Raw genomic sequence first — 27,417 nt, forward strand, 5'->3', positions numbered from 1 at the left:
AGCATTTTCGTTAAATCATCCTCTCATAATCTCCCCTAACCCTTGGGTGGGCCTGGCCACACATAATTCCTTAAACAAAGTAAATAGTTGCCTGTACTTTTGTTACATTTGTTTTGCTTTGTGTTCTCGTGCAAAAGAAGAACTTTCCAACTGAATGAGTGCGTTTTTATGGAATGGTGAGCAAGGCTGACAAATATTTGATGTACAGGAACATCTTGATTCATTTTCAATGTTATTACGTGAGGTCATTTCAAACATGTATGAATGCGCCAAGGTTTAAACCATAACAGCTCAAAATAACCCTTTCCCCCTGTCCTTCCTGTCGAAAAACAACTGAAATATGTAATCCTACTTCTATATAGAGCTATTGACTGCCTCAATAACCAAAGTATTTTACAGCAATAACTCGCTTCTGAAATGTAGTTATGTTGTAATATAAGAAAGAGGACAGCAAGGTCGCACAACAATGAAACATATTATGTGATTTTGGTGTTGGCCCTGAATGTTTCCTGTCATCCGAGTGCCAATGGATTTTCTTTTTACATTCACTTGGGCTGGAGGGGAGAGGTGACCTTTATTTAACATCTCATTGCAAATCTACTATTCCCTCAGAACTTCGCTGGAGTGGTAACCTAGAAGATGCACTGAAATTCCTTGAACCCAACTCCTTTAACTCTTAGGGGTGAAAATATGAATATTGATCTATGGCTGACATGTTAAAGTTTACCTCTCATTCTCCAAGCTACAGTTTGTACTGGGCGTTTGGGACAAGATAATGTCAAGTCATGTTGGGGGCACGACGGAGGGGGCGGTTTATCCCCACAGAGTCTGCGAAAGTCGAAACAATGGGCGTGATTCTCCATAGCCCGACGCCGAGATCGTGATCGGCGATCAGGCGGAGAATGGATTCCCATGCTGAAATCAGTGCCAGCGCCTGTTGACGCCGGTCTGCCATTCTACGCCCCCTCCAAAATGGCATCATGGTGACCTGCAACTTGCGCAGTTTCAGCGCAGTTGCAGCGCCATCGGCTAGCCGATGGGCTGGGTCCCCGATTGCATAGGGCACATGTGGTTCCGACGGTGCGGGAACCCGGTGTGCCAGCTGCGGACAGTGTCCAACGCTGCCCAGTCAGCTGAATTCCATGTCGCTGGCAGGGGGGGGGGGGGGACTTCTGCTACAGCTGGGTGGACTGGTGGGAGTGGCCGGGGGTGGACTATGGGGTCGCAGTTGGTGGGTTGGGTTCGTGCGCGACTTGTGCCATGTTGTATGTGCAACTGGTGCAGGTTGTCAGCCATGTACATGCGCGCCCCAGGACCCGACCATTCTGCGGTTGCTTTTGGCATGATCTATGGGTTTTTCACTGGGCACCAGTGCTAGCCCGCACCGATACCGGAATAGGTGAGGGGTTGGCACAGATTTTCCTGTCATGAAGAGCCACACACACTACGCTGGCGTCAGTCTCCAGAACGGAGAATCCAGCCCAATATATTTTGAGCCGGTAGCCAAAGTATCTTGCTTGGAATTATAACTCTGCCCCACACACGCTTTAGATGCACGGGATCGAGACTAGAATTGCATGCTGAAATGCCTAGAGCTGGTTAATTGATTTAGGCAATAAAGACAAACTGTCGCCCTATCACGTGGGACTCCATGGGCGGCATTCTCTGTTTCTGAAAGTAAGGGCTGGATTCTCCAATTTTGAGTCTATTTCCAGAGAAAATGTCTAGTCTTACAACTAAAATGTCGACGCTTCCCCGTCACCGATGCTCTGCCTGGTGGGGGGCTAGCAGCTGCGCCACATAAATCCCTGGGCTTCACCTGTAGATACAGATGGAGAATTGCTGGGTCCGTGGCCACGCATGTGCAGGGCGGCGACCTGTGGCGGCTGCGAAGTACAATGGGCACGATTCTCCGCCCCCCATGCCGGGTGGGAGGATAGCGGGAGGCCTCCAGACATATTTCATGCCCTTCTGCTATTCTCCCCCCCCATGCCCGACCCACGCCACGAATCGCCGCTCTCCATCTTGTACGGCGTGTGGTGATTCTCCGAGGCCGATGGGCCGTGTGGCCACCCCTTCACGCCCGTTTCACCACGGCAGCAAACACACCTGCTCGCTGCCGTCGTCAAACGGGTGCCAGATGCCCGTTTGCGGCATCGAGGGGCCCGATTGGCACAGGAGCACCACGACTGTGCTCGGGAGGGTACAGGCCCGCGATCCGTGCCCACCGATCGTTGGGCCAGCGTCCAGAACAGACGCACTCTTTCCCCTCTGCCACCCGGCAAGATCAAGCCGCCACGTCTTGCTGGGCGGCTGAGGAAAAAGACGCCAACTGCGCATGCGCGGGTTGGCGTTGTCCAACCTGCGCATGCGCGGCTGATGTCATCGGCTGCGTCAGCCGCCGTGATGCTTGACGCGGCCTTGATGACCATCGTCAAGGCCACGGCACCGTGACGCACGGGGCCGCGCTCCGAGCCCCACCCGGGGGGGGGGGGGAGAATCAGCCCTGGAAGTGGCCGTGAAGGCTGCCATGGGACATGCCATAACCCATGGCAGCCTTCACGGCCACTTCCAGGGCTGATTCTCCCCCCCCATGGGTTATGGCATGTCCCATGGCAGCCTTTACGATTTTCCGCATCTGCGGAGAATCTCGCCCAATATGGGGCCGGCTCCACGCAGACCAGACCTGCCAGATAGTGCTCCCCTGTAACTCACTCGGCACCCCTGGACTACCCCCCACCAGTCCCCCCAAAGCCTGCCGAAGCCCCCTGGCCAGCGGAATGGCTCCCCCGCCGACTGTGGCAGCACTGGACACAGTCCGCAGCTGCCACGCAAGTTCCCCGAAAACTGTGAGCACACACAACCAACGTCGTCGGGCAGTCAGCCCATCGGGGGTGAAGCATCGGGGAAGGGCCTCAGGTGATGTCCTGAGGGCATCCCAACAGCGTGCATCGTACTCAGGTATTACGCCACTTTTGAGGGGCAGTGTCTGAAAAGGCACCGCCCCTGAGTTCGGCATAAAAACAGATTCTCCAGCCAAACGGGTAATCCAGTCCTAAGTGTTGATGCTAAAGGAGAATCTGTGGACTTTTACATCAGAAAGGCGGTGCAGGATTCGCCTAGTCCATGATTGACACTTGGGAGGCTGACAAGTTGCAGCCGCATAGACACATTACACTCCCCACACACACTTATTCTACCCAAAAAGATGGCACTGGTTGTGCTGGTGCATTCCCATACAGCTGATGGGTCGTCTGGGGCCAGAGAGCACCCAGGGGGATTCCCTGGGGGGGGGGGGGGGGGGGGGACCTCGATGAGCCATGGCACCAGGTTCAAAGTGGGTTGTTAGGGTTATGCGCAGTTGCATGCCTGCCTTGCCGGCTGTAGCAATCATGTTCCATGCCCATCCACCCTGACCCCACAGCCCTCCTCCTGGCCACCCCCAATATTTCCACCAGTCCTGGCGGAAATCCCCCGGCCATCGGCACAACTGTCAGCACACTATGGCAATATTGGACACCTCCCATCCTCCCGCCGGTTTCAAGGTTTTGTGTAGCTTGAGTGACCCACACCAGGAACTCAGCGCATCGGAGGCGGAGAATCGTGGAGGCCCCAGAAAATACCGGGTTGGGCCCACTACTGATATGCAAAGGTGCAGACTCCATGGGCTGGATTCTCCGTTCTGGAGACTAAGTCCCCACGCTGGCGTGAAAACGGTGGCGTTGCACAACGGAAAAATCATTGTGAAACAGCCACTGATTCCCTGTTCTGGGGGATAGGAGGGGGGGGGGGGGGGGGGGAGCTAGCAGCCAGGCAGCATAGAGCACTCAGCTCTGGCTGCCGATATGCCTGGAGAATTGCCGGGTCCATGGCTGCGCATGCGTAAGGCGGTGGCCTGCTGCGGGACATGCCATGCTTCATGGCGAATGCTGCTCGCGGACCTGGCCCATGAAATATTTCCCCCCTTTGTCTGGCTCGCAAACCCTGGACTGCCCCACCACGGTGCTCCCAGCCGAGCATATGTCCACCCCTACCCACAGATTGGCCCTCTTCCAACTGTGGTGGTGCTGGACTGAGTACGCAGCTACCTCGCAGCATTGCCAACAGGTGAGACCACATGTGTCCCTCGCCATCGGGAACTCGGCCGGTCAGGTGCGGAGCATCGGGGGAGGGCCGCAGCCAACATACGGAGGTCACGGATAAAGCATGCGGCCTACTCTGCAGCTTTTCAGGTGGTGAAGCATTGCGAAAGCGACGCTGCCCCAGATTTCACCATCACTGGGGATTCTGCACCCCATCGATGGATGTGACTTCGCCGTCAGGGATTGGAGAATCCAGCCCCATGTGCGGAGTGAAATGTATTGACACCCTTGGCATCAAATTGGTTTTGGTGTCAGAAGTTATTCTCCACCCAATTGCATTTCCTGATTTTGCCGTTGCTAATGGAGAATCCCACCTTAGGTTCCTCCTGCTTCAGCGACTTCATATAGTCGGTTCATTTTCCAATGACTGGATTGAGTTGGAAAGTGGCGCTTACGGCCAGTTCTATATTGATAGCACGTCTCCTTGTTTGTTGAGCTGTAAAATCATTTTGCGGGCGAGGCAGAGGCAATGGCAATGTTTCTTTTTCACATTGAGGTAACCAATGCTGTTCTCTTTCGGCAGATGTCCTGTGCGTCAGCACTTATTGTTCTCTCTCAAGTTCTATGTGCATGCGTCCAATTTGTTCTCATGCAAGTTTTCACAATGAATTAAAAATTATGTCTTTCAAATCATCTGTGATCATTCATTCTTTTTGTAGAAACATACTTGAACTATGAATTGTGAAAGCTTTGCATCTTTTAGAGCTTGTTACTGGCTCAGAACATCCCACATTATTTTACAGCAAGGGGTTACTTTTGAAATGCAGTTATGTTTCAAGATAGGAAAAAAGACATCAATGTCCCACAAATGACTGGGAAATAAACCATCTGTTTTTGGTGTTGCTGCAACTGCACATCCCAGTCATTGATAGTGGTTGTGATGTTTGCTGCCTTTTTCGGGTAACTGCGGAAGGACCAGGATAGAAATGAGGCAAGTTTGCTTCAATCTGGAATGCAAAAGTTTGTTTGAAGCAGATAATAACTTGCAATGGAGCTCGAGATGTATTTGGAAAGAAATATAGCGCTAAACCGCTGGGGGAAGAGCAGGGGGTGGGACATGAAAATGAAATGAAATGAAAATCGCTTATTGTCACGAGTAGGCTTCAATGAAGTTACTGTGAAACGCCCCTAGTCGCCACATTCTGGCGCCTGTTCGGGGAGGCTGTTACGGGAATTGAACCGTGCTGCTGGCCTGCCTTGGTCTGCTTTCAAAGCCAGCGATTTAGCCCAGTGTGCTAAACAACCCCGTGGAGGAGAGCTCTTTCAAAGAGCTGGCAAAAACAGGATAGGCCAAATGATCGCCCTCGCTAGATAATTATTTTTAGAAATAAATAAAAAATACCCAATTATTTATTTTTCCAAATAACGGGCAATTTAGCATCGCTATCCATCTACCCTGCACATCTTTGGATTATGGTGGTGAGACCCATGCACATACGGGGAGAACCGTGTTGCCACCCCTATTTGACACTTGACCTGGGGCCGGGATCGAACCCAGATCCTCAGCGCCGTGAGGGGGCTGTGCCAACCATGGCCCCACCTTGCGGCCCGTAATTCTTTGTTTTCTATCTGACAGAGCTGGTAAATAGGGGTGGCAACCGGGATTTCTGGAAGGCCTTTGACACCGTCTCTCATAATAAATCAATGTAACTATCAATTCAGTGAGATAGATCAGAACGCGTTTAAATGTCTGGTAACTGTCTGGCTGCTAGTCACATGTCACGTGTTTCAGTGTTGATCCTGCTGCGGTTTACTACTTTTTAGAAATTATCAAAATTAATAATTTTGTCCAAATATCTCCAAATTAACAGATAATACTTAACTTGGAGGAATAGCAAAAGTGGAATTTCAATGCAAACATTAAACATGATTTTTCACAAACTCGACCAGTGGGTCGAGAAGTAGCAGCTGCAGTTGAATACTTGTGCATGTGGGATTATAAGATTTGACATACGGAGGGTAACTGTGAATGCGTTTCAGATGTTGGAGCAAGCGTGCACCATGTTCTGCTTTGGTACTATCCAGTACCGTATAACTTTACTTTCTTTGCTGAGTGAAAACAGAAATGCAATGTATACCGGTGCAGGAACCCCAAGCTACATACCGTTTACACCTTCTGTCAGTACGCCTTAGAATTCCAATTCGGTCTGTCCAGAACAGACAGGACACCGGAACATTTTCACCTCCACACTCTCATCACACCCAACACAGTGAATTGGTTCTGCTTTCAGCTGCAATCGACAGCAGTGCATTTCCAAAACATCCTCTCTGAGGATTTCCCACGATTGATAGAAGATCGGGAAAAGATCGGCAATCATCGCGAATGCACATGTTAAGTCTGTTTCCACCAATCTGCTGCCATAGTTCCAGCAGCCAATTGGGAGAATCTCTGGAAGAAAATTACACTTTTTTTTTTTGTTTTAGATTTGCAGCATTTGCAAGATTGTATTTTTAACCATAACGCGCCTGGCAGAAAATTAACAGGATTGCATCGGGCCTCCATTTGACACCATCCCCCGTTATCCAATCCATTGGAATCCACCATCATGTAAGCTTCTTGCTGGGCGGCTTCGGTTATTATAACCTCACTGAAAATTTAACATAAAACGAAAATACTGTGGATGCAGGGAATCTGTAATAGAAACAGTGAATCATCATAGAATCACTACAATGCAGAAGGAGGCCATTCGGCCCATGAAGTCGACACTGACGCTCCGAAATGCTGGAAAAACTCAACAAGTCCAGCATCTGTGGGGGGAGAAACTGAATTAACGTTTCGAGTCCAATGTGATTCTTCTTCGGAACAATTTGAATCTAATCCACCAGGTCTGTCCCAAGCAGTTTGAATCCGGTGCCCATTTTCCATCCTGAGTGATTTTACATAGTCAGGGGCACCTAAGTCTTCGAGCTAAGGTCGTGCAGAAACGTTCGAAAATATAATTGAAATATCCTCCCACAAGTCCTGAAAGACGTGCTGTTAGGTAATTTGGACATTCTGAATTCTCCCTACGTGTACCTGAACAAGCGCCGGAATGTGGCGACTAGGGGCTTTTCGCAGTAACTTCATTGCAGTGTGAAAGTAAGCCTATTTGTGACAATAAAGATTATTATTATTTTTATTATTTTAGACAGTGTGTGTTTAATTATTCATATACTTAATGGTCTGGGAGTATTGTAGTCATGCTCGCGTGTAGTTGATTTTTTATTTAATTTTATAAATAGTCTTTAATAATTAGTACACGACGACTGGATGGGTTATTCCCACCAGGACTTCACTTGATTTCCCCACACCATTGGAAGAAAAAGAACACAAGGATTGACAACACTGATTCTCGCCAATGAAAATATAAGAGCACCCCTGTCGTCCACATCAATCATTATACCTAAAAGGTATCTTTCATGATGATCTGGGTAACATCTTATTATTTAGTAAAAACAGATGCAAAGTATTTATTTAATATGTCAGCTACTCCACCTGCCTGAATACATATATCTTCACCAGCCCAACTCCTTCTTGTATTTGTCATTTGTTTTGCCATTTATATGCCTCTAAAAAACTTTATGGTGCTGTTAAATATTGGCTCAGCACCCATTTTAATGTTTTCACTTTGCTTCTCTTATTTGCCTTTTCACGACCCCTCTGAATATTTTTAATTCGTCCTGGTTCTCCCTAACTCTAATTATATTATCCACCTGACATCAGTCACAGAATACCTTTTCTTCATCATCTTAATATTTAATTCTTTCTCCATCCGGGGAGCTCGTGGTTTGTTTGCCCTACCGTTCCTCTTCGTGTAACTATGTGCCCAGACTATCTGTCTTTGAAGGTTGCCCATTGTTTAGGTACAGTTTTTCATGCCATCCTTTCATTCCATTTTACCTGGCCCAGATCCATTCTTAACACATTGAAGCTGGCTTTTCCCAGATGCCTCTGGATTGTTATTTGTCCTTTTCAATTGCCATCCTAAATCTTGTGATACAGTGATTACTGCCTATTAAATGCTCTTGGTCCACTTTGCTCATCTCTTTCTAAGAACAGATGAAGCAATGTCCCCTTTCTCATTGGACTGCAAACATACTGCAGTAGAAGAAATTGCTGAACAAACTCTCGGAGCTATCGCCCATCGTCACCCTTGTATAGACTCTTGTCTATATTTGCATAACTAAAATCCCATCTGTTGCAATTCGACAATTCTTGCACATCTCTGTAGTTAACTTGCAAATGTTCTTCCACATTTTTCCTAATAGCTGGTAGACTATAGACAACACTCAGGAATGCATTGCCCATGTTTTGCTACTTCGTTCCAGCCAAACAGATTCTGCCGTTGGTATAGAATCCCTAAAGTGCAGAAGGAAGCCATTTGGCCAGTCGAGTCTGACCTACCCTCTGAAAGAGCACTGTACCTATACCCATGCTGCTGCCCTATCCCCGTAAACCTGTGCAATGATCATGGCTAATTCACCTAATCTGTAAATCTTTGGACGCCAAAGGATAATTTTGCATGACCAATCCACATAACCTGCACATCTTTGGACTGTGAGAAACCGGAGCACCCGGATGAAACCCACGAAGACAGGGCAAGACCGTGTAAACTCCACGCAGTCATCCAGGGCCGGAATCCAACTCCGGTTCCCTGGCGCTGTGAGGCAACCGTGCTAACCACTGTGCCACAGTGCAGTCTTCTTTGGGCGATCCCATTGAATTCATCTGCTTACAAGTTATCCCCTCATTTCCTTCCCCTTAGATTCCGTCTCCATTAAGTGTTTTCCTTAATCAATTCTGCCACCCACTCCCCATTTGCTCCCTTCCCTATCTTTCCTCAGCACATGGCATTCAGGAAGTTTTGATTCCCAGTTCTGACATTCTTTGAGCCAGCCCTCTGATTACAGCCACACCATCATATTTCCACATGGCAATATCCGCCTTTAACTGCAAATCGTAACACACCCATGCGCATCCATGCACATTAACCCCTGTATTTAGTCTTCATCACCTTTTCCCTTGCTCGGAATCCACCTGACAAATTATTGTTTCCAGCTCTACTGGTATCTACCTTCCCCAGTATTCAGTAAACCTTAGTATTCCTCTCTGATATCATTTCCAGGTTCCCACACATCTGCCAAGTTAGTTTGATGCCATCCCAACAGCACACCCAGATCCCGAGGAACGTGACACCTGCTCTAGTTAGATGCCCTGCAGACAACATCTACCCAGAGCCAGTGCCCCTGAAATCTAAATCCCACCCTCCCCACTATCTTTGCAGCCACGGGAGCCTGCTCGATAATTTATTTCCTCGTTCCCTGAATTCCCTCTTTCTGCCCTTGTCCTTGGTATACAGGAACTCAGGATACCCCATTCATTCTGCCGCAGTTCCATTCATCTCCCTGTAACTGAAAAAATAATGTATACTTACTTCTGCTTGGAATCACTATAGGAACAGTTAGAGCCCCCGCCCACCCGCCTCAGCTATCTCCTCCCCCCGCCCCCTCCCCCCACGTGAGGACAGTCAGATCTTACATTGTCCCCTTTGGCAGGGGCGATTAAACACCAGAAAGTGACTGGTTTGATGAAGAATATGAAGTGAATTTCCGTAAATTTTCAAATCAATCGTCGCTGAAAATCAGTCCAATATAACATCTCACAGATTGAGCATTCGCTTTGTATGAACTTTTCTGTTTAACCCCTTATAACCGATAACTTCATTCCAATTGTTACCCGTGACAAAAGATGTGGTCAGAGAAGAACATTTCGGAATAATGTAATGGGCATCGCGGCCATATTTGTTGACTGGCAAAGGAAGTTGTAAACAACAAATTAACCACAGATTTTGTCTTATGTTATGGGGGAGGGAGGAAGGGGTGCAGTGGGACTGAGCGTGGGCGGTGTTCAGAGTTGATAAGTCAATAGCTACAACTTCACTGTCCAAGAACAAATTGAACCCATTCATTTTGGAAACGTTAGAAGCTGGAACAACAAGTGCTGAAAGAACAGGACATCTACACAGAGAACAGTCCTCAGTGACCTCAATGTGAATCTTTACTCAATGTCTCTGCGTCATTCACAAAATGACAATGATGCAAATAAGTCACCAATGTGTCAATATGCAATTGGCGTCTCTGTTTCTTTTCCAGAGGCTTTTCACAGTAACTTTATTGCAGTGTTAATGTAAGCCTACTTGATTATTATTAAAAAGATAAGCCCTTTATTTGTTGATAAAACTGACAACGTTAAATAACTCCAGTAGGGTTATTATTTAGGATCAGTGTGAGATTGCGCACGATAGGGAAGTTGTTATTTATTTCGCTCTCTGCATCATGATCTCGCTCAAAGCACCAATCCTCGGAAATCTACTTGTTGCCATCATATTTCTCGTCTGGTTTATCTCATATGAGTGTGAAAATTGATAAACCCGTAAGTGCATATTTCCCGCAAGTAGCACAAAATTCAGCCAGAGCTCTGATTTCGATCCCTATGAGTACAATCTAAAAACAAAATCAGTGAAGAGTATTTTACCCCAGATTTCCCTGATATGGGCCCTCACCCTTTCGAAAGTACTGTGACAGGCGGGCTCCAGGCTAATGACTAGTCTCGCAGACTCGGCGGTTCTTTCTATTACACTATTACATAAGCACATAAGAAATATGAGCACGAGTAGACTTTCTGTCCCTGGAACATTCTCGCCATTTAATACGATCAGGACTGATCTTCAGACTCAACCCGGTGTTTTTGTTCACTTCCATATTTCTAGATTCTCTGAGAGATCAAATATCTATCCACCCCCAGTCTCGAATATACCGAACGATGGAGCATCCACAATCCTCCGGGGAGAATAACACCAAAGATTCACCACCGGCAGAATAAAGAAATCTACCCGGATCTTAGTCCTCAGTAACCCAGCGCTTTATTCTGAGGCTGTGCGTCTCACATTCAGTTCACTTGGAATGGTTACAGCAGAGAAGTGGGTCATTCAGTCTGTCGAATCCGCGCCAGCAGTCTTAAACCATCTGGTTATTATTCATGAAATGATTTCTTATCGCCTTATTCGTTCATGAAGCGGTTGCCTCTTTTACAACTGCATGAAATCTCCCCGTTTCGCGGCTAAATAACATTGAAAGTTTGATCCATGTAATAATCTAGAATGATAACTCATGCGTCGAATACAGTCAACCACACTTCACACAAACATACTGACACCAACACGCACACACACTCCAGTATACACATTCACACTCACAGACACAGGCACTTCCCCGGAATGGTTTTAGAAGAATTACGCTTTCTGTTGTACTTCCAAGCGTGGTTGCCTAATGCATCCATTTTAAAGTACTGAGTCTCGAAAAGGTAAACATGTAAATGAACCAAATGTTGATGCTGTTTTTCTATAGACTATAAACGAAGTGAATCACAAGTCTGCCCCAGTAATCCATGAACGGGTCATATACGAATATTCGAATTCGGAGTTCGAGTGGGAGTAGGCCTTATCCGCAATTCTATAGGATCATTGCTGACTTGATCAAAGTCACAGTCCTATCTACCCCCGAAAACCTTTCACCCTCTTATTAATCAATAATCTGTACACCTCTGCCTTAAAAATATTGAAATACCCTGCTTCAAATGCCTTTTGAGGAAGAGTTCTAAAAACTGACCCTCGAAGAGAAACAATTTTTTGAGTTAAATAAGCGACCCCTTATTTTTAACAGGTGACCACTAGTTCTAGATTCTCCCACAGAAGGAAACATCTTGTGGGTTACTGGGTTATGGGGATAGGGTGCGGGCGTGGGTTTAAATAGGGTGCCGTTTCCAAGGGCCGACGCAGACTCGATGGGCTGAATGGCCTCCTTCTGTACTGTACGTTATATGATTATTTGATCCTCTCCCCTCAGGATCGTGTATGTTTTAATCAAGTCCTTGCTTACTCTTCTAAACTCCAGTGGATACAAGCCTAGCCTGTCTAACCTTCCCTCATATAACCACCCATCCGTTCCAGGTATGGAAGTGTGATGCTTTCATTATTTTGTATTATCAAACACGGACCATGTGAACTCATTAAACGAATTGATGTCGGGTGTACTGTTTCACTAATAAATTAAGGAACTTTGAGAATCCCCACGGTTCATTTTACCAAGTGTTTTTTTCTCGATCTTTGAGGAAGTTGACGAAGCACATCCATCAGGTTGAGAAATATCCAGCTGAGAGCACGATTGTTGCACATCTCAGTAATCCTATTTTACACCAATATATCGAGCAATTAGGCCTTACGACTGTTCTTAAAATGCTTACATCTTACATGCTTATTGTCTACATGTAAGAACGATTAACAATATTTTATTAGTGAATCTCTTACTGCCCACTGGGGCAGTTAAATAGCATAATCCAGATGTGTAATAATAACATTCCCTATTGATCTTAATTAATCAGCTCATTTATTCCTGCCCTTCTTCAATATCTTGTCAACAGAGTCGAGATCACTTGGTAAGGAGAGGTGATCGAATTCTCAAGCTGTTTTATTCACAAAATAGGGACAAACACACTGCAATTATGACCAGATTTCTAGAACAAGGATAAGCAAATATTATGATAGATTTATAGCATATAGTATGTTGAGTGCGAATCATCCATAGTTACTCATTTTAATATCGCAACTGCACTTCAGTTGGAACTGTCTCAAAGCAGCTCGCTTGCAGAGGAATATCGTGATTCACTTCTAACCCACAGAACTTTCCTCAATAGACACTCCTCAACGCTAGACTTCAAAAGAAACCAAAAACATGAAATGATAACTATTTGATTTATAAATTATTAATTCTTTAATCGGAGGTTTATGGAAATGGGAGCTATCATAACATCTACAAAATGTTGCAGCTAGGAATGAGGCCATTCAGCCATTCGTGTCTCTGCGGATATTTTGTTGGGCTCACGAATTAACCCCATCCTCTACTTTTCTCCCCATAGCACTGTACTTTTCCCCATTTAAATATGTACCAAATATTGAAGCAGCTTCCACCAACATTTCAGCAAGTGCATTCCAAATCGTACCAACTCGCGGTGTTAATAAGAAAATGTCCTCGTGTCTACTCTGGTTCTTTGGCGATCAGTTTCAATCTTTTCCTCTGGTTTCTGACCCACCTGCCAGCTGCACTATATTTGCGCTATCGAAACAATAATGATTGTGAACACCTCTATCAAATTTATTCTTAAAATTCTGTGTTATCAAGTGGGGGGAAGGGATAGACATCTTAAAGAATTGAAAGTTAACCAGGGCATTTTTGTGAGTTGCCAAGGTGAGAATAGTCCGGGGAAATAACTGCAATGAAAGTATTCTAACGCTATGAGAGCCAAAGGGAGCTTTTCTAAAAATTGTGCAAATCAGATCGCGGTTAACTCCGGGGGGCGGTTCGAATTCATCACTGGGAGTGTCCTGAGCTGACGAGCTTCTTGCTCAGTAGATGTGCCGAAGTTTCAAGATTTGCTTGCGGAATATAAATACCGCCCCGCCCCAGTTGTCATCTTGCGATAAAACAACTGGCCGTTTTTAACTTTGTGGTCAGTTTGCTCAGCTGAGACATAAGCACCAGTGCACGATTCGATGTTCCAGTGCACTTATTAATCAGCTTGTCAGGGGCAAGGGCTGAATCAAACGAGTCAAAGATCACTGCAGGACAAGTGAGGCAGCTTTAGGTGAGTTTTACCACTTGCTCATTCTTACTTAATTTCAAACTATGCCCTCTCGCATGCCTACTTCCTACGCTGTTCTATCTCAGGAATTCTTCAGCAGAGCCTTTTGCCGAGTCGATCTGTTAAATTGGAGACACGATGCATCTGGAGGCAGTTTTCGTGAAATAATTATCATTAGTACTGCACGGTAGCATAGTGGTTAGCACTGTTAGTTCAAAGCTCCATGGTCCCAGGTTCGATTTCCGGCTGGATCACTGTCTGTGCGGGTTTCCTCCGGGTGCTCCGGTTTCCTCCCACAAATCCCAAAAGACGTGCTGTTAGGTAATTTGGACATTCTGAATTCTCACTCTGTGCACCAGAACAGGCGCCGGAATGTGGCGACTAGGGGCTTTTCACAGTAACTCCATTGCAGTGTTAATGTAAGCAGGGCCGGTTTTAAGCCTATTTGACCAATTTCATCAAATTGGGCCCCGCACCTTAAGGGGGCCCCGCGCCAGCGGCGACAGAGTTACCGTTTGAAGCCTTTTCTGTATTCTAAGAGGAACTATAGGGTAGCTTTTACTTTTGGGGAACGCACCGCATTACCGTCGACAAATCCTTCAGCCCTGTGCCGCCAAATCCTTCCGCCCGGGTAAGTAAGTTTCAAAATTTTAGTATATCAAGCATTTAATGTTTTTTTTGGTTAAAGACGAGCATACTACACGAAATATAAACATACATAAATTTTTACTTTTGTAGAGTAGGGGCCCCGCCATCACTTTTCTAATTGGGCCCGCAATTCCTAGCACCGGCCCTGAATGTAAGCCTACTAGTGACAATAAAGATTAATTTTATTAACAACATCACTTTCGAATTTTCTTAATCTTATGAAAGCCCTACTTTTGCTAAATTTAGGATTGAATATAACTCATTGGTAGTATTATCAGTGTACATAAATAGCGTCAGTAGAGTTGGGATCGGTTTTATACTTAATAGCTCAATTATCAGCATTATTTGGACCATACGGTTTATTAGTGCCATTGGAGTAATGATAACATTCATAGTTTTAGTCATATTGTTAACTGATTCATGGTATTAGACCTGATAATAAAATAAATTATTTTCTAATTGCCTGTACGTTTATTGTTTGAATTAGTAATATCACTATTATTATTACTGACATAATTATAAATATCAATTTCCTTTATTTACATAAGGACATAAGAACTAGGAGCAGGAGTATTATTGCTGCGGGTCAGCAGTTTAGATTTTTCCACGGGAACTCGCTTGCCTCAGGAGAAACCACTTCTTAACACTGGGGAAAGTCGAAAAATATCCGAGAAACATATTTCAATATCCCATTTATTTTATTTGAAGCAACCCCTTGTGAAAATTAGGCTTTTGTCATAATAATCAAGGTTGATGCATTAATATTTTAGAGATTACTTATAGTTTGGGGAAGATTTGTAGAAGAGTAAGGTGATCAAAATGCAGGACTGAAGAAAATGTAAGAGCACCTCAAACAGTGGCATTTCAAAGGGTCCCATGTGTACTTATAAGGTCAGAATTAGGAGGATGAAAGCCATCAAACAGCAGGTAGCCTTGGGTAAGCTGGGGACCAGCGGACAATAAGTCTCAGAAGAATTGCGCTGACTGTATGTAGAAGTGTCGAGGACTTCACTTACCTACAAAACCTTAACAGCAATGACAACAGTGCTCAGAAGGGCACAAGGCTAGTCTGAGTAAAAGCTAGAGTTACAGGTCGCAGACCTAGCTCTACCCACGCCCCCCCCCCCCCCCCCCCCCCCACACACACCCCGGAAGTGCAAACAATAAAATCTTATGGCCAAAATCCGACTTTAAAACAACAATGTAAGTCAATCCTGCTGTATAGACCTGAATTCTGGAGGGGAATGAAGAACAGACATGGGCAAGGGCTTCCATAACAGCTGCCTGACCTAAGGCCTGTAACATCCACTGGACAAATAAAATTCTCAATGAGAACCTACACAAGTATATTGCTTGTCACAGAATTGTCCTTGAGGGCGACACAGTGGTTAGCACTGTTGCCGCACAGTACCAGGGACCAGGTTCAATTCCGGCTTTGAGTGACTGTCTGTGGGTTTCTTCCAGGTGCTCCGGTTTCTTCCAACAATCCAAAGGTGTGCAGGTTAGGTGGATTGGCCATGCTAAATTGCCCCTTCGTGTCCAAAGGTGTGCAGGTAAAGTGGTATTACAGGGATAGGTTCCAGGAGTGGGCCTAGGTGGGTTGCTCTTTTGAAGCGTCGGTGCAGACTCTATGAGCTGAATGCTCCAATTCTGCACTGCAGGAATTCTATGATCAAAATTAGATGGCTCGAGATAAGCGCTGATAGCGAAGGTTGCTCCAAGATGGACACAAGCTGGGAAATAGGTCAGGCCAAAAACAACTTGCTGTTGGGTTGTGGTGACTGAAATGGAAGAGATGGGATTTACATTGGTCCAGGTACAAAGAGGGCTCAATGGCTGAACACTGATGCGGCCTCATGCTCCACCAAAACATGAAGGATAACAAATTAATGAACTTCTGTTTGGAGAAGATGAAATGTATAAAAGCAAGATAATTACAATGTTGGAGTTTAGAAATTGTCAGAGGACCTCAGGTAGTGGCATTTCAAACGGCCCCATCTGTAGTTATAAGGTCAGAGTTAGATGGACGAAGTCATAAAATGACAGGTGGCCTTCTTTTGGATAACAAGTCTCAGGACAATTTCTCCTGACTTTATGAGAAATGTGAATTATCCATACAGATCTCGGGTCAAGAGGTTTGGTTCTGAAGATTACAAATTGATGCAAACATTTATTCAACATCTCGAATAACCGCCATTGGCATCAGATGAATGATTCAAGTGAAGCCTCATTTGGAATTCTGGAAAGTTGTTGGATTTTCCACGATGATATTTGGGGTTGAATTTGAAATCACTAAGTTGTAGGTGTAAGCCAAGTTTTCAGCAGTCAGAGAACTAAAAATAGCCGTAGATTAGAAGCTAAAAGGCTATCGGAAAACAAGACGATTTATTAGGTGGAGGCAGCATGTCGGAGTGCAGTGAAGCCCACCCCTGAAAACGAGTGTCCATAATCGTAAGTTCTTAAGGGGCAGAGGAAGGTAGTGTATCTGGAGGCTAGTAGAAAAACCTCAAGAAATCTCACACCTCGGAGATTTGAGGAGAATCAAAGTGAAGTGCTAAATGCTGTGACACTTTTGGTTATTCCAGGAAGTAGAGGGATGTCCAAGGTAAGTAGCCAAGATTTCTGGGTGAAAGTCAAAGTGGAAAGAGAAAAGTTCAGTTTTTAAACATAAATGAATACGTTTATTGTTTTTTGAGTGTAACGTGTAATCAGCAACCTGAGAGAGTGTCTAGTTGGTAGCGTTTGTTTGACACTTGTACAGAGAAAAACGATTTGTTCAAACCGTGGAATCGTGTGGTTTGTTCATTCAGTGGATAATGGACATTTTAATTTTTTCTTTAAACATTACTGGTCTCTACAGGGATCATAACATGATGTATAAACACGAAAAGATACAATTCGCAACTTCTATTTCAGTGGTGAAAGTAAAATTTTATAATGTAAAAACATTTCGAAGTTTAGCTTCTTCGGTGTCAGGATGTGAGTTACGAATGAAGGGTAACGTTTTTAAATTGAGACAAATTACAGGATTTTTACTGGGACTCTTGCTTGCACACAAGGCTGGAGCTCAACTCATACAATTGTTGGATCTCGTCTGCACTTTGTAACTGACCATAGATGACTTAATCTGAGACAAAAAAGTGCTACAAAGTTCATTGTAAAATGCTCTTCACTAACTGTAGCAACTATGGCACACGAAGGAAGGGAATTGATACTCATAACTATCCCAATAATAAAAATAGTTGCAATTTATTTGTGTCACCACAGCCAAAATCGCAGCTTTTCCCGTCAATTTATCAGGTTTGATTTACTTCCTTATATCTATTTATCTTTCACTTTACCCAGATGAAAACTGTAGTCGTGAATTCGGCACAATTTTGGCCAGAGCAGAGTCTGTGCGGCAAAATGGCTGTAGGGTATACATTGTACAGCCTGAAAATTGTCTGTTATGCAGGTGCAATACAACAGATGATTAATAGATGCTTTATATATTTATATAGGCAAAACAAATCCCCAACTCCTTCTGAGGACATGGAATTTACTACAAAAGAAACAATAAACACCCAGAAGCAATTAATAAGCATTAAGGGAGCTGTCATATTGGTTCCTATGACTCCTTCAAAAGATGGTAAACACATAAACCTTGATTTGCGGTGTGTGTATTGGCCCTTCCTTACATGCTAATGATCCAGTTGTGGCACACAATCATGCGTTTGGATTCGCATTCGTATCACTGGAGGGAACCTCATGCGCCCGAAGAGGATTATGGTCCATTGCACGCTTATTCCCTTCCAAATAAATTGGCCTTGCGTATAGTGAACATGACTTTTCAGCCGGCGAAACCTTTGTATGCAAATATTTCCCGCAATTCTTTCTGAGAATATTTTGAATTTACTGCCAAAAAGGAACAAACATGGAAATCAACATTAAAGCTCCATTAAAGAAAGCAAGTTATCTTGAGAATTCATATTGGTTCGTCAGATTCCAAAACCTCATTTAATTCAACCAATTTGAGACACGAAGCACAAAATCGCCCATTTCTATCTTTCGGAATAGGAGCAGCCTCACATCGCAGGGCCCAACCACTTATTAGGGACATGAAGCTTGCCTTATGCACCAACTGCTGCGCGTCATGAGCTGATTGACCGCTTCTGAAGTTCGTTTTGTTGACCTTCGGTTTCTCAAACATGCGTAGTTCCGACGTTTCCCTGTGCCTCAGTGGGCTGCTAAACGGCAATACCGCTTTATTTCGGTAGAACGCCACCTACATTACCATGATATACATTTTCTGTTACTTCTTCAAATAATCCAAATGTGCCAATCAACGTTCATACCAAGCACTTATATAATGCGGACAATTAGAACATAATGGATTATAAATTGATATTTTGCCTCCAAACATCTTTTATTGGGCTGGATTTGTTTCTTGTCACATGTACTGAGGTACAGTGAAAAGTATTTTTCTGCAAGCAGCTCAACAGATCATTAAGTAGATGAGAATAAAATATAAAATAGAAAGGAAATACATAATAGGGCAACACAAGGCACACAATGTAAATACATAGACACCGGCATGGGCTGAAGGAGGCAAGAATGTTGTATTAATCAGGTCAGTCCATAAGCGGGTCGTTTAGGAATGTGGTAACAGCGGTAGGGAAGCTCTTTTTGAATCTGTTAGTGTGTGTTCTCAGACTTCTGTATCTCCTGCCCCGTGGAAGAAGTTGGAAGAGTGAGTAAGCAGGGTGGGAGGGGCCTTTGATTATGCAGCCCGCTTTCCCAAGGTAGCGGGAGGTGTAGATGGAGTCAATGGATGGGAGACAGGTTTGTGTGATGGGCTGGGTTGTGTTCACGATGCTCTGATGTTTTTTGCAGTCTTGGGCCGAGCAGTTGCCATACCAGGCTGTGAGGCAGCCAGATAGGATGCTTTCTGTGGTGCATCCTTAAAAGTTGGTAAGAGTTAATGTGGAAATGTCGAATTTCCTTAGTTTCCTCAGAAAGTATAGGCACTGATGTGCTTTCTTGGTGGTAGCATCGACGTGGGTGGACCAGGACAGATTTTTGGTGATGTGCACACCATGGAATTTGAAACTGCTAACCATCTCCACCTCGGCCCCGTTGATGCTGACAGGGGCGTGTACAGTACTTTGCTTCCTGAAGTCCATGGCCAGCTCTTTAGTTTTGCTGGCATTGAGGGAGAGATTGTTGCGGTTGCACCACTCCAGTAGGTTCTTAGTTTACTATCGATTAGTTTACTATCGATAAATCTCTACAGTGCAGTAAGAGGCCAGTCGCCCCCTGGAGTCTGCACTGGCCTTCCGAAAGAGAAATCTACTTTGGCCCACTCACCATCCCTTATCCCCTTACCCCGCTTATCCCCAGAACTCCACCTAACCTGCACATCTTTGGACTGTGGGAGGAAACCGGAACAACCCGTGGAAACTTACGAAAACAGGAGGGGAACAACGTGAAAACTCCACATAGTGACCCAAGACCGAAATGAAACCTGTTCCTGTTTAATTTCCTCTGCTTACAAATTATCCCCTGGTTTCTTCCCTCTCAGCTTCTTTCCCCCCTTCAATTAACTCGTTAATTTGGGAGTGGAGCTTGTTCCCCACGAGTATTTTGCAAGGCTACGTATTGACTTTCAACCACGTAAATTTGCTTTCATACCAGAGTTATGTGGAGTGTGCAGATTAAGATTTGCTCAAATTGTACCAATTGTGTAATTGTGTCACCAATTTAAAAACAAATAGTACTTACTCCAACTGCCCATGTTTGGTTGACACTCAGTTTTGTTGCTTTTTTTTAGACGCATTTTATTCAAATTTGTATCAAAGCAGTTACAGCAAATAAACACCCCGGGAAACATTCTTCCTAACAATCAACTATACAGTTTGTGCGCTTATTATGAAAGTTATGCCAATTTTCAGTTGAGAAGAGCTCGCATATGTTTTGTTATGAGCCTTCTATTACTCTGCGATTTAAACAATGATTTGCTGCGTTTTTACGTCAATGTTTTGTTTCTTCATTAGAAATAAAACTTGAAGTCTGCAGGTTGACCAGAAACGAAGAGAAATCCGCCCAAGGGACTGGAGTCTGCTTGGCGTTCACAAGAATTGCGGTCGAATTCAGAGACAATGAGTAGCATCGTGGACAGCAGTCCCTCTTTCGAATTGGAGGAGAAGGATTATGAATTTTGTGGACATCGTTTGAGGATCTCCATGTTTAAAGGAGCATACCTTGGTGTTTCTGCTTTTGTCTGGGAACCTGTAAGTCGAGCAGCCTACTGCACAGTTACTATTTGTATTTAAACGTCGACTTGCGACTTAAGTTGCAATGTATGTTGGATGTATAAAGTATTTAGAGACCAACCAGACCGACACATTCATGCTCCACACAAGAATCCTCCCATTCTTCTTCATCCAACTCAACAACATACCCTCTAAACTTTTCTTCATCGCCTGTTAATCTAGCCTTGCCTGCAAGTGGAAACATCTGGTTATACAGTATGAACAACCGTAAAGCCCTCCATGCCGTTACCGCACACTTCTCTTATTTGGAAAATAAACTATATTCAACTTGGGTAATCTTTTCTGATGGATATGGCCTCGCAATCTGGCACCATTCCAGAAATTACTTTTGGATCGTCTCAGTTTGTAGTATGGAAAACAGTTCATGCATCCGAACGGATCGTCCACCTATCGCGCCTCAATAATATCCCTCTAGAAATGAGCATATGTGTGAAAGTTTTTCATTTTCTGGCCTTATTCACTTGCATCGGTACATTTAGTGATCTGTGCATCTGCTTCCTGTGATTTCCCAATTCCCCTACCTTATTGAAACGCTTTTTAAAGGAACATAAATGGTATATTTATTCATACTCTTATTCTTCCGATCAAAATGCATTATTACGCGCGTTTATCTATACAGACGTGCATTTGGAGCTCCTGCATCCATTTTGTAACTGCATTAATGTCTTCCTGAATTTCCTCGAAGTCCTCATCTGTATAAAATGCAACCCACAATTTGATGCATTCGATAAATTAAAAATATACTTCTGAATCTAGACCAATTGTGGACTTGGTGGAAGATCATGTCTACTCATTGCATTTCCGTTATCTGTATTTTACTTCAAACCTTCAAGGAATTCAATAAGGTTGGTCAAGGGTGATTTTCCATTTTGCTATCCGGGCGGAATGCACTATTATATTTTGTGTTTCTAACTACTTTCTGGTTGACGAAGAGTTGCATTGTCTTGCCTACCAATCACCCGATATTAGCTCTTTCCTGATTTGTTCTAGTTTCCTAAGCCTCACTTTATCTGACTCTGCAACAAACTGAGAACCTGGAAGAAAACCCACGCGGAAGAAGGAGCAAACTCCACACAGTCAGTAATCCCTGGCCAGAATTGAACACGGGTCCCTGGCGCTGTGAAGCAGAAGTGCTTCTGCTTCTGCTATTCTGCCACCGCATGACATTAGCTGAACGCCAATCCACTGATACTGTTCTTTTTCATTATGGATTATCATACATGTAATTAGGCCTTCACATTTCATAGAGTCATAGAGTTTTCCAGCACATGAAGAGGACCTTCGGCCCATCGTGTCTGCGCCTCCCATCAAGCTCCATTCTATTCCAATCATATTTTGCTGCACTTAGTCCATAGCCTTTTATGCTATAGCCTTTCAAGAGCTCGTCCAAGTGCTGAAATGTTGTGAGGTATTCCACCTCTATCACCCTTTCAGGCAGTAAGTTCCAGGTTACCACTACCACCTGGTTGGAAAGGTATTTCCTAAAATCCCCTCTAAACGTCTTGCTCCTTACCTTAAATCTTTGTTCCCTAGTTATTGACCCATCGACAAAGGAGAAAAGTTTGTTCCCCTCGACCCTATCTATATCCCTTATAGTTTTATACATCACGATGAGGTAAATCAGCCAACTCGGTCTCTACCTGTGTTAAGGTCTGTGGATTGAACATGTGTGGATGTTGTTTAGTGGGAATAACATGTCCTGCATCTGAATCATGCATAATTACTTTCATACTTCACAATTTATTCCCACATAGAGCTCTATGTGACTGTAATAACACTTTTAAATCATTTTGACTTTCTCCGGAAGGTAACTCGATAATTTATCCCAAATATGTTAATACTTGCGCATTATTCAATATAAGGTGAGGAATGTCAAACTCAGAATCATCTGGATTTATCTATTCTCCCTGAGCTAGAACGACTGACACTTCCTCCTTCATTCCTACTCTATCAAAATAATGTTTCAGCATATTAACTTGACATACAGTGAGTTTTCCTTTGTCTCCAGTTCTCATCAAATAATTCAGCCACACCTCATTTCCTTTCAATTTGATAAGGCCTACTAAAGCTTGCTTTTAACAGTTCACCTACCATTGATAACAATACAAATTTTCTTTCCACTAATAAAACTTGGAAATTTAGATTTCTTATCGGCCTCTTTTTTCATTACTTGTGCCAATTTAAAATGTTTCCTAGCCAACTCACCAGCCCGAGTTAATCTCTCCCTAATGTTTGACACATAGTCCAACAATGTAGTCTCAGACTGCTGACTCGTCAATTCTTATTTGATCAATTTAGGTGGTCCTCTTGCCTCAATGACCAAAAATCAACTTGCCTGGACGGAATTCAGTTGTTGATTAGGTGCACTCCTAATTGCAAATTGTACAAAAGGAATTCCATTATCCCAATTCTCTGGATAATCTTGACGATAGGCCCTCAACATAAGGGGCAGGGTCTACAGGAATTTAGACAGGCAAGGGCGAATTAGGAAAAGTCATCATGTAAGGGAAAGTCATGTCTCACGAATTTGATTGAGTTTTTTGAAGGGGTAACCAAGAAGTAGATGAGGGCAGTGCAGTCGACATTGACTACATGGACTTTTGCAAGGCCGTTCACAAGGTCCCGCATGGTAGGTTGTTGCAAAAGGTTGAATCTCACAGAATCCATAGTGCGGTAGCCAATTGGATACAAAATTGTCTTGGCGACAAAAGACAAAGGGTGGTTGAGGAGGGTTGTTTTCAAACTGGAGACCTGTTACCAGCGGTGTGCCTCAGAGATAGGTGCGGGGTACACTGTTATTTGTATTATATATAAATGATTTGAATGAGAATATAGGAGGCATGGTTAGTAAGTTTACAGATGACACCAAGATTGGTGGCATAGTGGACAGTGAATAAGATTGCAACAGGATCTTGACCTATTGGGCCAGTGACCGATGAATGGCAGATGGAGTTTAATTTGAATAAATGTGAGGTGATGCATTTAGGTAGATCAAATCAGGGCCGGACCTATTCAGTTAATGGTAGCAAGTTGGGGAGAGTTACAGGACAAAGAGATCTAGGAGTACAGGTTCATAGCTCCTTGAAGGTGGAGTCGCAGGTGGACAGGGTGGTGAAGAGACGGGGTGTCGGGAGAGGATGGTTGCTGTTGTGGGTGGCCAGTTCTTCGCCCCTCCCCGCCCTCCCCCCCGACTGTCCCCACCAGCGTTACCCCAAGGAACCGATGGGACCTTGTGGCCAGCTTGCAGGCAGGGATCAGCCAGGTGGATGCTGGAAAGTGCTGCCATGGGCAGGAATCAGATGATGCGGAGGCCTAGAGCTCATTGCAGATTGGGCTGTCATCATTCTCCATCCCAGGACAATATGCAATGTTACTGTCACCCAGGGCCCACACCCCGTAGTGCAGCAGGTATGTACCATGGACAAAATTGCAGCTGGAGGGGGGCTATGGGTGGTAGTGAGGGATGTGGGGGTGGGATGCGGTGACTGTGCCCCTGGCCAATCATCCCCACCTAGTTTGTGATCCTGGAGGCAATTAGAGCATCCAGTGTGCATTAGCCGTGGTGCTTGCATCATATGGCCTCCTGTGCCTGCCTGGGACCCCATGTCTTGCCCATTCTCCTTGTTGGAAGAGGTCTAGCATTCGCCTTCTTCCTCCAGCACTCGGCCCTCTGCTGTATGATGTTGTGGAGGATGCAGCAGGTCATCATGATGTGGGCATCATACTATAAGGCCCCTCCAGAGCAGTCAAGGCAGCTGAACCACATCGTCAAGAGGCCGAAGCACTGCTCCATCATGTTCCTGGTCACTGTATGAGTGTGGTTGGAGCGGGTCTCCACATCAGCCTGTGGTCTCCGGAAATGTGTCATCAGCCAAGACCACAGTGACTAACCCCTGTCACCTAAGACCCCGACCCCAGCCAGGGGGATGGGGGGGGGGGGGTTGGGGGGGTGCGGGTGCAGTTGGTGCCTCCAACATGTCAGGAATCATCGAGTGTACTAGGATGAAGGCGTCATGCACACTGCCTGGGTATGCGGCACAGACGTTTATGATGTGAAGATGATGGTCATCAAGTGGAAACCCATTTTTGTAGAGCGGTATGTCATCAGACAATGCTCGTAGGCAGACATGTATCCCATTGTTCATCCCTGGATACAGGGCATACCCCCCCCCCCCCCATACAACTGCAGTGCCAGGTGTGCCATCACCTGACCGATATATCGCACAGTCTCTCTGCTCATTCGGAGTCTTTGATGGCATGTCCTGTCTGGCAGGTCCTTGAATGATAGGTGCTGCTGGTAAACATGAGGCCTCATGCGGTGCCTCCTTGGCACCTTCCCTCCTCAAACCTTTGGGCAGCTGGCCATCCACCCCACCCTGGGTGACTGTCACCTGTTCCTCTGCAGCACACTCCACTGCTGCTTGCTCTGCAGCTGCATGCTTCACTTCTACCGCTTCCTCCTCCTTGAGTAGCTCGAGTTCATACATCCTTGGGGCATCCCCCAGGGCTGCGTTGACGAGCAGGGAGGCCAATATTGTTGGTTGAATTCCAATATCGCTTGTATGCAGGGGTGAAAGCCGGCATGTTAGCATGGTTCATACCCCCATAAGGTCCACCAGGCTACACGATGACCACAGTTGGCACTGCGAACTCTGCCATTGCATGTCTCTGCCCTCATCCCTGCACCCCTGTCCCCATCAATGCCTGGCACTTTGGAGGCCTCTGGCCCTGCTGCCATCTCTGACACCAGGGGTGCAATAGTCTGGCACTGCCCTTGCCAGCAGTATGCTCCATGGCGCCCCCACTCGGCAACCCCGTGGGGATTACTGTATGTGTTGTCCTCAGTGGGCCATCGGCGGGTGGCTGCAGGTTGGGTTGTGGGGTTACGGCAGAGGGTGCTGTGTGAGTGGGTGGGGGGGGGGGGGGTATGGTTTGGGGCACCATATGGCCGGTGTCAATCTGCAGAATCAAGGGCAGGGTGGGTGGTCAGTGGGGTGCTCAACAGGATGGCTGCGTTTCAGGCTGCGGTAATGGCAGTACATGCCTGAACACCACCCCAGTCATGTGGGGCGTCACTACAGGGCCTTACAGGCCCTACAAGGCCCTCCCCACCCCAGCCAGCCTGGCCAGTGACAAGCCCGGCAGCCCAAAATCGCTCCTCCCTGTGTCCTACTTCCTCTATCTCCCTCATCAGCCACCATGCTGGCTTCATGATTTTTAATAACACAAGTGAACCACGCCATTGGAACTCAACCGATCAAAGGAGGATAACACAGAGGCCCCGGAGAATCCCGGGTAGGGCCAGCTAACCAAATGCAAATTGTGTTTACCGTACATGCGTTCTGTCGAGGTGACGGAGAATTGCAATCTGCCATCAAATCTGTGCCCACTGCAATTTTGATGTCGGAACCTATTCTCCGCCGAATCGTGTTTCATGATTCTGGCATCGACTAATGGAGAATCCCAGCCCCTGCCTCTCTCCGCAGCTTCCCAAAATGTCTCTCTGCTTCATCCAGCAATGACATAATCTCCCTCAGCTTAAAAATCAATTTCTCTCCGCAGGCTACAAAAGCACATCAAATCCCCAGGGTCCTCTCTAGTCAAACCACAGTCCATTAACCTTGCGGGAAAACATCCATTCATTAATTTCATCTGCTGGCTGCTAAAACCGTCCAGGCTCTTCAAACATAATTATTTTTAAACAAACACATTCTAACACCAAACTTTCGACCCTTAAATTGCCCTCTACATTTCTAATCCAATCTTTCTAACATCTTCCATGTCGTCACAAATGAAAAAGGGTAACATAAGGAACCAGCACATCAGGGGTTAGTGAAGACGGTACGGCATCGAATAAAGTAATTGTGAAGAGATTGTAATGAACGTTGTCAGCTATCGCAGGGAGATAGAGAAAATATGTGCCCCGTCGGTCAACTGGCGTTCCCAAACGCGTTAAGTCCAATTTGAAATAAAATCTGTATAATGATTCAGGGAAACCATTGGTGTACTGCCAATTTCTTACGTCAATGAGATGCTCGACCAGGTACTCTACTGCAGTTATGTTAGACCAGGGTTAAATATTGGCTCGAATAAGATGCTCTCTTGGATCTTTAATGCTTACCCAAGAAGACTGACCAGGGGTTTTTCCTGAGCTTTCCCTCCAACGCTCACTCCTATTCCTTGTTTTTGATATCAAGCAACTAGTATTAGTACAAAGCCTGCATACAAGAATCTGCCAAGGTTGTTCTGAGCTGGTTATAGAAAGGTCCCTGAGTGACCTTTTAAAAGAGGACCACACAACCATTCTCTACATCACTTCACATGATGCCCAAGTTCTTTGTGAGTTTTGCAAATCGATTACCATTAAGGGGAGGGGGGGGGGCATATTGGTATTGTCACTGGAATAGTAATCCAGAGAGCCAAAGTAATGTTCATGTGACCCGGGTTGAAATACCACCATGGCAAATGTTGGAATTTGAATTCTTTAAAAAAATATAAATTTAGAGTACACATTTTTGCCCCCCAATTAAGGGGCAATTTAACATGACCAATCCACCTAACCTGCACATCTTTAGATTGTTGGGGTGAGACCCAGGCAGACACAGGGAGAATATGCAAAATCCACACAGACAGTGACCGG

General features: G+C 45.2%; 1 protein-coding gene across 6 annotated transcripts in view; it reads left to right on the forward strand.

Moving 5' to 3' along the window:
• Positions 1-13,618: 13,618 nt before the first annotated feature.
• Positions 13,619-27,417, forward strand: part of LOC119962388 (EEF1A lysine methyltransferase 3-like) — a 43,091-nt gene continuing 29,292 nt past the window's right edge. Inside the window, exons 1-3 of one of the 6 annotated variants that reach the window (XM_038790352.1) lie at positions 13,619-13,821; positions 17,052-17,071; positions 20,499-20,735. In XM_038790352.1, the coding sequence (XP_038646280.1) occupies positions 20,604-20,735 (132 nt within the window). In that variant the 5' untranslated portion in view covers positions 13,619-13,821; positions 17,052-17,071; positions 20,499-20,603. Of the gene's footprint in view, positions 13,822-17,051; positions 17,072-17,983; positions 18,095-19,394; positions 19,417-20,498; positions 20,736-27,417 lie in introns of those variants that run through there. The other 5 variants (XM_038790354.1, XM_038790350.1, XM_038790355.1 and 2 more) reach the window with 5 other exon arrangements.

Source organism: Scyliorhinus canicula, chromosome 2, assembly GCF_902713615.1.
Source record: "Scyliorhinus canicula chromosome 2, sScyCan1.1, whole genome shotgun sequence".
NCBI classification, from domain to species: Eukaryota; Metazoa; Chordata; class Chondrichthyes; order Carcharhiniformes; family Scyliorhinidae; genus Scyliorhinus; species Scyliorhinus canicula.